General features: G+C 39.1%; 2 protein-coding genes across 2 annotated transcripts; one reads left to right on the forward strand and one right to left on the reverse strand.

The window, feature by feature from the left end:
- Positions 1-277: 277 nt before the first annotated feature.
- LOC110695826 (keratin-associated protein 5-1-like) lies at positions 278-828 on the reverse strand. Its single transcript, XM_021873052.1, has 2 exons — positions 407-828; positions 278-329 (listed from the first exon to the last, which is right to left on the reverse strand). Exons 1-2 carry the CDS (start codon positions 826-828, stop codon positions 278-280), a joined length of 474 nt encoding a protein of 157 aa, XP_021728744.1.
- An 8,479-nt stretch (positions 829-9,307) lies between these two features.
- LOC110695827 lies at positions 9,308-10,275 on the forward strand. Its single transcript, XM_021873053.1, has 4 exons — positions 9,308-9,316; positions 9,420-9,790; positions 9,884-10,066; positions 10,161-10,275. Exons 1-4 carry the CDS (start codon positions 9,308-9,310, stop codon positions 10,273-10,275), a joined length of 678 nt encoding a protein of 225 aa, XP_021728745.1.
- The last annotated feature ends 735 nt before the right edge of the window (positions 10,276-11,010 follow it).

An 11,010-nucleotide genomic window follows, 5' to 3' on the forward strand; every position in this document is an offset into this window, starting at 1 on the left:
GGACCGTACCTTGTTCGGCCGGTTGTGCACTACCATATGCAACGACATTCAATCCTCCACTAAGCGATTCGCCCGGGTGAAGAATTTCACAACGGGTCTCTTCCTGCACCAATTTGGAATATCACTTGTAAGAAACAAGTAAAACAAAAAAAAGGGAAGAGCAAAACAGCTGGTGCCTGCTGCCTGCACAACTGCTGCCTGCTGCCTGCAAAGCTGCTGCACAGCTCACAGGCAGGCAGCACAGTTCACAGGCAACATATAAACAGCAGGGACGAGCTCACAGCATAAACACAGGAGCAGTGAGCTCAGGAAATAGCATAGACACAGCACTGACACAGGAGAAATGAGCTCACAGCACAGACACAAGCTCACAGCAGGCAACACAGTTCACAAGCAACATATAAACAGCAGAAGTGAACTCACAGCAAAAACAAGAGCAGTGAGCTCACAGCACAGCTCAAAGCACAGACACAGCTCACAGCAGGCAGCAGGCAGACACAGCTCACAGCACAGACACGGCTCACAACACAGACACAGCTCACAGACACAAAAACAGTAGCAACACAACACAGAAACAGCACAACTCACAACATTACAGCAGGCAGCACAGCTCACAGCTCCACAGAAACAGCAGACACAGCTCACAGCACAGAAACAGCAGCAACACAGCACAGAAATAGCACAACTCACAGCATCATAGCAGGCAGCATAGCTCACAGCTCCACAGAAACAGTAGACACAGCTCACAACGCAGAAACAACAACAACACAACACTCTCACAGCACAACTCACAACATCATAGCAGGTAGCACAGCAGGCAGACGGCATCATCAGATCAACCATGAAAGCAAGCAGGCAGCAAGCACAGAAAAAGCATGACAAAAACAGCATGACAGAAACAACATGACAGCACAGAAACACGACAATAATAGCGTAGAAACACGACAATAATAGCACAGAAACTAGTCTTTACAGGAACGAAGAAACACGAAACAAACGAAGAACATTCACAGCACATAAAACCGCAAACTTCATCCAATATAAAGAAACAACACAACAAACTTCACAAATTCACTGCAAAATCAAAGAACTAAACAACTCACTTGTAGAACTGGAAAGTCATGAGGTATTGGATTTTCAAGCTCCCTTAAGTACGCATGTGCAGGATTACTAACCTGCAACAGTGTATTGATAGTGCGAAGCTAATTAGAACCCACGTAACTCAAAAAGTCAAAACTTATACATTAGAAACCACTTGATCATGTACCTCCTCGTATGTATGTATCTCATCTTCTCCTTGTTTTCGTGGGTGACTAGAAGAGTCGACCGGTGTAGTCGAGGAGAAAGGCAAGCTCGGCAAGTTCATTTGCTTTGCTCATGCATTGAACTCTTCTCGCATCTCGTTGCGCACTTGTTCCTTAATTGATGCCACCGTGGCATCCAAGTTGACCGGTGAGTTCACACTTGCCCGGGATCTCCCTGATTTGGTATATTCCGGACCCATCACCTTCTCCCATCCTAGCAAGCTCCCCCCTGCACCCAATACGCGTCCTAAATGGTAGGGCTTTCCCAAAGCCAAGGTGAAAGGGTCCTTCTCCACTGTTGGGACGAGCTTGCCTTCAACAAGCTCTTCAATGTAATCAAGCTGTAGCAAAAACAAAAAGGCGACATCAAGTTATTGTTTATGTAAAGTGATATATATGCAAAAGATTCATGCAGTTCACAATTCATAGTTGCTTACAAGTTTATCTGCCATTTCTTTCGTTTCCGGAGCCTTGATAGACCATTTTCTGATTTTCTTGTCACGAGAATGCAAAGAACAAAAGAAATCTCCGGCACGACTCACTAAGTACTGGTCGTGGAGTTAGAGGGAAATGTGGAGGACCCTAGAAACACAGTGGGGTATACTCCCTCACTCACCCACGTCTCCCTCCATTCATCAAACGTCATACACCCCATACGATGGTAGTATTGCTTCTACAATGCATTCTTGGAATTATGCTCCCTTATTTCCTATATAATTAGACATATTAGTTTCAAAACTACCAAAATATTAAATATATCATACAATTGTCATCAGAGTTACTTGAACTTACAATTGCTTCATTTTTGCTTTTTAGAAGAACGAAAGCATCCCAATCTTCCTTTGATATGCTAGGCCATATTTGCCATGGGAGTTTCTCTTCATCGATGACTTCTTCATCATTGCCACCTCCTTTCTTGTTCTTTGGTTTTCTCACAAGTTTCTTTGTGATAAACCGACAAACTAAGGTGGTCTTAAAGCCTCTGAATCTTGCCGCAAGTAAGGATTCAAACACCCTTCCCTTGGCATACTCAATTGGAATGTTAAATAGACTCTACAAGCAAAAATAACAGTCATCATTAGTTTGAAACTTGTCGTCGAACCCCTCAGCTTTTTGTTCACTGGTGGCCAAGATCTATAAGAGTAAAGTCATCATGTTTGACGTTACGCCTGATATTATCAACCCACTTACACCAGAAAAGAGCAATCGTGAAGTCACAATAATCAAGCTCCCATATTTCTTGAATTCGACCGTAGTATGACAACTCTGCATGAACAAGTGATTTATCCTTAGCACTTGCAAACTCCCTTGACAATGCCACAAGTGTTACACCACTGTTTTGGGTTGAGGATGATTTCAAATCTTGACGCTCAGTCCAAAATGTGTACCCATTTATGTCATATCCCTCAAATGAGCGAACGTCATCCCTAGGACCATAAGCAAGTCACCTTACTGTATCTGTGACACTCTCATACTTTCCACCCATCACTCGATCACGAAACCAACTCACAAACTTCTTATTATGCAACTACCACTAGTAGAAAAATTTAAAACCGCACCCCCCTTTTCGCACCGGTTATTGAAAACCGGTGGGAAAAGAAATGGGCGGGATTCTGAAAATTACTTTTCCCACCGGTTCCTTATAAACCGGTGCCAAATGTTTGTTTTTCCACCAGTTTGAACCGGTGCCAAAATGTTTTGTAAAAAAAAAAAGGGGAAGGAAGAGATTTCGCAACGGTTCAGCATAAACCGGTGGGAAAAGATTATTTAGGACCGGTTCGAACCGGTGCGCAATTTAACCCAGAAACCCGCCTAATTTTAATTACTTCGTGAAACCTTTCTTCTTCCTTCAATTCATTCTCCTGCATTTCCACACTGAGTTCTTCGCTCCTTCTCTCGTTCTCGCCTAGCATCACCATTGATGTCCTTCATTGAAGCGCACTCTGAGCTTTCTCACCTCCATTGCCGCCAAGGTCAATTTCTTTTTTCTCTCCATAGCCCTCCTATATTGAAACGCATTCAAAGCTTTCTCATCCCGATATATTGAAGCGAATTCAAGGGTTTTCTCACCTCCATTGTAGCAGCTTCGAGGTAAGATGTATTTTGGGTCTTCTTATTCTATTGAATTCGTTCGCAATATAGGGTTAGTCGTTGATTTTCTTTGCAATTACATAATTCTAGGGTTAATTTGCCTGCTGTTGTGAGTTCGAGAAAATGGGGTTTGAACCAGAATGAGGCTGAAGGGCGGTTGGTCTTAGTCTGCTGTTCTTGTGAATTTCGAGCTTGTTGTTGTGACTTTTGAGCTTGCTGTTGTATTCAAGTAAAGCTGCTATCTTTGATATGTGTTCAGTTGTAAATGTCGCTTATTGCAATGCTTAGGAAATGCAGGTCTTTGATATGTGTTCAGTTGTGGTGGTTCCATGTAGAGTAGTTTGGTTTCTAAGACTGGTGTTAGGAAGGTTGGTTATAGGTAAACTGTGAGAATTTTAAAAAGAATTCTTGCTATTATTTGTGAGTGAAAGTGGGAGTCCTAAAAGGATTCTAACTTTCCAAGGGTCACACAACATTTTTATTTCTATCAATAAGACTCTAAACTAATCTGCATATTCAATTGTCAGTGTATGTGCATCAATTACTAACATTTTTTCATTTTGAATCTTAGAGCAATGATATATCTTTCTTTTAAATTAAGTGTGATTAGAAATATTACGAGACAGTCGAGACTTGTGTTTTTCATCACTTGAAATTAGTAGTTTTTTTTGTAAATTTCTATTGGGTAATACAAGTATATATATATATATATATATATATATATATATATATATATATATATATATATATATATATATATATATATATATATATATATATATATATATATGTTGCCTGATATATATATTTGTGATGATAGGTTTTGGCTACCGTAGGTAAGTAGTAAATGATTGATAGATTATAGTTGAGAAAATCCTTTAGATAGTAGTTCATATATAGATTCTGTCAAAGATGTCATTGTTTGAGTAGCTTCTTGTATACATCAACATGCTTACATTTCTCTTATAGATTCAAGTTTATATTATTGTACATTTGTTTTACTTTATTGGTTGTGGTGTCATGGTCCAGGCTTATTGCATTATTGGGTAAATCATGACTCATCTTAGTAGTCAGGCCTTAGTAATTTAATCTTATTCCTTCTTTCTCATCCTTGACCATTCCACCATTCCTTTGTATTTTTTTAATGTTTGATTTCTGTGTCTCTGTTATATAATTGTGAATGTTAAGCTAATTAATGGTTGATTATTCTATGCTAATATTGGGTAAACAGGGTTGGTGATTATTCATAACTTGAAAATATTGGCAAATTTTTACATGTGTAACTTATACTGAACCGCACCCCACTGCAGAAACTGAATCACTTATGTTGTAATGGAAATTACATTATTTGATTTTGACACTTATTTAATTTTGACACTTATTTAATTGACCCCATATTGAACCGTTGTTCAATATGACTAGTATTGACTGATTTATTATTATAAGCTGATTGATTTATATAGACCTGAATTTGCGTTAAATTGCTGATCATTTAAACATGATTTGCACGAACGATATATTTCCCACCTCTACACCAGCTTCCTCATTGTTGATGCTTTAAAGGCTATTAATCTTGCTTGTGTGCATATTAGAATAGTTATCAATCGTATAGCTTGTGTCATTGAATGCTTTTGGTTGTGATTCTAATTGACAAAGCTTCATGAAAGGTTGTAAACAAACAACCAAACTCAACAATGGGAGTAATGGTGTTGAATATCAAACACTTATATAGTAAATAATATAAATAACCCATGCATCGACACCATAATGATAACTAATGAACTGGTGGGCTTGCATCGACACCATAATGATAACACTTATATATATATATATATATATATATATATATATATATATATATATATATATATATATATATATATATATATATATATATATATATATATATATATATATATATATATATATATATATATATATATATATTTTGTGCCATCCTCAAGTTATATAAGCTCTTGAATGCCTACTTAGAGTCAGTATGATTTGCTATAATGGTAGCAAACTTCACACAATAGTCTCATACTTCATATTAGTTCAAGTTATATAAACAATGATTAATTAGCAATTGTTAGTTTGATTAATGATGCGTTATTCTTTACCAATGTATGTAGGTATTAATTACTTACTAACTTTTGTTTTTTATTTTTAATTTTTTTATAGATTCATATGTGAATTGAAGCACAAGTTTAGCTTGAAGACTACAAATTTAGCTCAATTGTGGTATGAATTATAAACTTAGTCTATGTATCTTTTTCTTGATTCATGATGAAAGTTTTCTCATGCTATTACAACTTGTGTATTGTTTAATGACAAATTAATACAACAATATATAAATGCTTGCATCATCATATGCCTAGATACCCGTTCAAGGCTTTCTCATTAGGAGAAAGTCTTGAATAGTCCCCGGTTGGGACTGTTCTTGAACGTTTACTCTCACTTAGGTGGTGAATGTATGTCTTATTTTTTCGATTTTAAGGAACATCTTGGCTTAGCATTTCCTCGATCACCATGTTCTCTGGGTACATATGTGGGTAAGTTATTACCTACATTGTGTACTTGGAGAACTGGGGGGAATTGCTGCCGGATTTTCCTTAAAATTGGAAAGTCGACATACATTCACTAATAAGAGTAAACGTTGAAGGATGGGTTAGGTTGGAGTGATAAGGACCTTTTGGAAGCATATATGCATTATTGTATCTCTATGAATGTTATATGCATGGTGTGTGTTTGAATTTGATTTACATATATAATGGATGTAGCAATTATACATTCGTAATATGTTTCCATGTTTAGAGGCAATTTACTTAATGGAGAAGGATCGTGGCTGGATGTATGGTAGACGTGATGCTTTGGAATTCTTTGATGGGGTTCAAGAGTTTTGTGATAGGGCTTCATCTTATCAGCGCAGAATGGGTTTCGATTGCCTCTATCGTCCTTGTGTTGATTGTAATAATGTGAAGGTGGTTAATAGTGTTGATATCATTAGAGATCATGTAGTTTGTCGTGGGTTTAGGCTTAAATAACATGTGTGGATTTGGCACGGTGAAGAAGGAGAGTATAGTGGAGATGTTATTGGGAATGATGTGCATGATGATAGAAGCAATGATATTCGTGTGGACGAGGAATACAAGAATGATGAATTTATTGCTGATAATGGTGATGAGGATGGATTTGATGATGATCAGGTGGATGAGGTGGAGGATAAAGGGGTGAATGAAATGATGCGTGGTGTTGAAGATGACGTGTTTGAGTCGTTATCGGAGGCTTCTAAAAAGCCTTTGTATCCTGGGTGCAAAAAATACTCCAAACTATCAGCTGTGCTAACACTGTTTAACATTAAGTCGAAGCATGGGTTTGGTGACTCAGCACCTTTCACTGTTCCTAGACCTGTTGTACCAAATGACGTAGACGATCAAACCAATTATGTGCGATTAGACCACAACGAAGGAATATTAGAATGAGGTACTATTTTCAGCAATTTTGCGAGTTTAGGTGTTGAAAGTATTATAAAATGACAGGTTAGCCGAAAATGAATTAATTAATTGTCATAAGTATTATAATTAGGCAATTTAAATTTGATTTTATAACTGTACCTTACAAATGTATTTATAATACAACTACTAACGTGTTATGATTGTTATGGCAGGTGATTACATCTCATGGCGGACGATCAGGACCGTGTTTGTGTCGAGGATGTAGAGGATGAAGATGATGATGACTTATCTGAGGATGGTGATGAGTTGTATGATGTGAACAAGGAGCCTGATTTGGGTGAGGCAAAAGATCATGCTCAGGATGAGTTAGAGCGTAGGCTGGATGCATTTGAAATGGAGGGTGAACAAGCGCCTCCTATTGAAAATGCAGTTTCTGAGACGATTGGTGAGAACGCTACTTCCCACAATCAAAGCCAAGGACAAAGTGGAGGAGGGGTGAGGGAACCGTCAGAAAAAGGTGAGGGGTCCGACGACAAGTTTCAAGAAACCCGTAGGTCCCATGGTCCTAGAGTACGACAAGGTGGGCCAATCTGTAGGCAAATTCCGTCGTCCATATGCTATTCACGTTGGCATTTGTGCGCGTAAAATCCCGATTACATTTCATATGCGGGAAGTACCTCCAGGCTTGATTGACACATTTTGGAATGATACAAGGGCAAGTGTTTTATTTGCATATTTATACAATTATAAATACCTTTACTTTAATGTTATGTAAAAGGGGAAACTAATAATCGACTTTATTTGTGTTTGCAGAGTCTGTTTAATATTTCTAATGATGCCGCCAAGTGAAGGGTGTTTGAATCTTTGCTAGCGGAAAGATTCAGAGGCTTCAAGAGCGAATTAGTTCGTGGTTGGCTCACAAAGACTGTTGTGAAAAAACCAAAGAAGAAGAAAGGAAATGATGATGAAGTCATCAGTGAAGAGCTACTCCCATGGCAAAAATGGCCAAACATATCAAAGGATGATTGGGAAGCTTTTGTTATTCAACAAAGTACAAAGGAAGCAATTGTAAGTTTAAGTAAATTTGATTACAATTGTATAATATATTATCTCTTTTTGAAGTAATAATACTAACAATTCTAATTACGTAGGAACTGAGGGAGCAAAATTCCAAAAATGCAAAGATGAAGCAATACACCCAACGTATGGGATGTAAGACATTTGGTGAATGAAGGGAAACGTGGGTCAACGAAGGAGTATACCCCACTTCGCTACTAGGGTCGTCCAAAGGACCCTCTTCTTCCACGATCACTACGCTGGTGAGTCGTGCTGGTGATTTCTTCTGTTGACTGCATGCGCGTGACAAGGAGACCAGAAAATGGGCCATCAAGGCTCCGGAAACCAAAGAAATGGCTGATAAGCTCGTAAGCAACTACGAACTTGAGAACTCTATGAATATTTTGCATAAATATCACTTATGGATGCTATTGGTTTCTGTTTTTTTTTTTTTTTTTTTGCTACAGATTGAACACACTGAAGAACTGGTTGAAGGCAAGCTCGTCCCAAGTGTAGAAAAAGACCCTTTCACCTTGGCTTTGGGAAAGCCCTACCATCTAGGACGGGTAGTAGGTGCAGGAGGGTCATTGCTAGGGTGAGAAAAGGTGATGGGTCCAGAGTATACCAAATCAGGAAGATCCCGAGCAAGTGTGAACTCACCTCATGATTTGGTTTCCACGGTGGCATCGATTAAGAAACAAGTCCGCAACGAGCTCGTAAGTGAATTTAACGCTTGGGCGAAGCAAATGAACCTACCGACCTTGCCTTTCCCCTCGAATACACCCGTCGACTCATGTAGTCACCCAAAAGGACAAGGGGAAGCTGATATACATGGAGAAGATGATGCAAATGAGGTAGTTTTAAAACTTTTAGTTTTGGCATATTGAGTTATGTAGGATCTAAGGTGGCAGTCATTAATTTCTTGTTGCAGGGTGGTACGCCTACACATGCGGACTCGAGGGAGCTCGATAATCCAGCACCTCATCATTTTCCAGATTTACAGGTGATTTGTTTAGTTCTATCTTAGTGAATATGGGCACATTATCAATCTTAGTGAATATGGGCACATTATCAATTGTGTAGGAAACGACCCCTTGTGATATGTTTGGTTCTAATAACTGATCTTTCAAATTGGTGTAGGAAGAGACCCGTTGTGCACTTCTACATCCGGACGAATCTGGAGCTTTGTATGTGGTTGCATATGGTAGTGCACAACCGGCCGAACAAGGTACGGTCCATTTGCGACCGCTTAGGCCACAACATTACTCGGTTGGGATCAATTCTGTTATTACCGGGTTTGAGGACATCCTAATACCGGTGCCCGTAGAGGAGGAGGAGTTTACTACACTTTAGGCGGCAAAAGGTAGCTTTGTGCAGTGGCCATGTGCTTGGGTAAGGTTGATGAACCAGGTAATTAAGATTTTGGGTTCGTTCGGTACTTTATGCCCGGTTGTTTTCACAAGAGTTAGATGGATTTGTCTTTTCTAACCAATTGCGTGATTTGTTGTATTAGATTTCGCAAAAAAGACAAACTTCAAAGAGGAGGGTGGAACAACCAATAAGTGTTGATCAACCGGTGCCAAAGAAGAGGAGTGAACAAAGGTCGGAGAGTGAAAAAGGGTCGAAGAAGAACTCTTCGAGAGGTTTAACTTTGCAAGCTACTCCACTTGTTGCTGACACGATCCTTCAAACGCTGTCTAAAGATTTAACATTTCTACAGAACCGTGTTAGTATGTTACCTAGTGACACTCCCATTCAAGTTCCACTACCTAAGGCAATGTTCCACTTTGATGAGGATGCAGTTACATGGCTTAGCAAAGAAGATGTGAAAGAATTTCTAAGTGGTTCAATGCTTAACATCTCCCTCGTTCAAACATTCATGAGGTAATTTAATGCCAGACACTATTATGTTATTCAGATTAGTGGTGATTGCTTGTAATTTAATTTCCCATTAATATTTTGTTACCATGCATGCAGAGCACTACAGGAGCACTTACTTGAGATTGATTCTCCGTGTCAAGTAGGGTGGTTATGCCCCGAGCAAATCTCCACTACTAGAATCTTAGGCAACTACCCTGACGTGTTGTACTATGTTGAACGGGGTATCAAGGAATCATTGCGTGCGGGTGACAAGTTCATATTCGCCCCATGTTTTGAGGAGTACGTTTGACCATGTCAAATTCATTTGTTTCCCCTAATTATATGTTGTACACGGCTAATTATTGACTTGTTTGTGTATTGTTCATTCCTGTAGTGCACATTGGACCCTGCTGGTGATTTGTGTTCCCAGTAACACCATCTTCCTTTTTGATTCAGCTCGATTGCCTCATCCGAAAAAGCTCCTCGTGAAGTTTATACTGCGAAAGTAAATATAGCTATCTAGTGTTGATTAGCCTTACTTAACTCATTTATTATATTAGTCATACTAATCAAGTTTGAACTTACTTTCGATTGCCTCATCAGTGCCCGTTCACCTTTCGATGGAAATTCATCACGCAAACTAGCCATGTGCTCGTCTAAATATGGGTGAACATCTGCAACATGGTGCAACACATATAGGTGCGCTTGTAAGAACTTATCTCGATCAGGTGACATTCGTTTCGACCCGATTGTGCCATGACCATCAAGTCTCCCTTCGTGTCGAGAAGTAGGAATATCAATAGGTTTAGCAACGGTTATATAGTCAGCCACAAAATTACCGACCTCCTCAGCCACGGTCCCTTGAATCATACTTCCTTCCGGGTGAGCCCGATTCCTCACTTTATCTTGCAATGTACCCATATGTCTTTCAAAAGGATAGCACCACCGCATGAACACTAGACCGCATAACTTAATCTCACGCACCAAATGAAGAATCAAATGCACCATTATGTCGAAAAACGAGGGTGGGAAGTACATCTCAAATTTGCATAAAGTCACAACCACATCCGGCTGTAAAGCATCAACTGTACAAGGATCAAGCACTTTGCTGCATATTGTATTGAAAAACGAACAGAGGCTTGTAACAGCTTCCCTCACGTGCTTTGGTAAAATACCACGTATTGCAATTGGTAGGAAAACTTGCATCAAAACATGACAATCATGGGATTTCATACTTGTCAGCT

Source organism: Chenopodium quinoa, unplaced genomic scaffold (genome assembly GCF_001683475.1).
Source record: "Chenopodium quinoa cultivar QQ74 unplaced genomic scaffold, ASM168347v1, whole genome shotgun sequence".
Taxonomy (NCBI): Eukaryota; Viridiplantae; Streptophyta; class Magnoliopsida; order Caryophyllales; family Amaranthaceae; genus Chenopodium; species Chenopodium quinoa.

What these genes read in the sequence shown, in the direction of transcription:
- LOC110695826 (XM_021873052.1), bottom strand. Translation starts at nt 828, where the DNA reads ATGCCGTCTGCCTGCTGTGCTACCTGCTATGATGTTGTGAGTTGTGCT. An exon ending in GCTGTGAGTTCACTTCTGCT is followed by an intron (nt 330 to 406) that starts GTTTATATGTTG and finishes CTCCTGTGTCAG; the next exon opens with TGCTGTGTCTATGCTATTTC.
- LOC110695827 (XM_021873053.1), top strand. An exon ending in CTCGTTCAAACATTCATGAG is followed by an intron (nt 9,791 to 9,883) that starts GTAATTTAATGC and finishes CCATGCATGCAG; the next exon opens with AGCACTACAGGAGCACTTAC. An exon ending in TTCGCCCCATGTTTTGAGGA is followed by an intron (nt 10,067 to 10,160) that starts GTACGTTTGACC and finishes TCATTCCTGTAG; the next exon opens with TGCACATTGGACCCTGCTGG.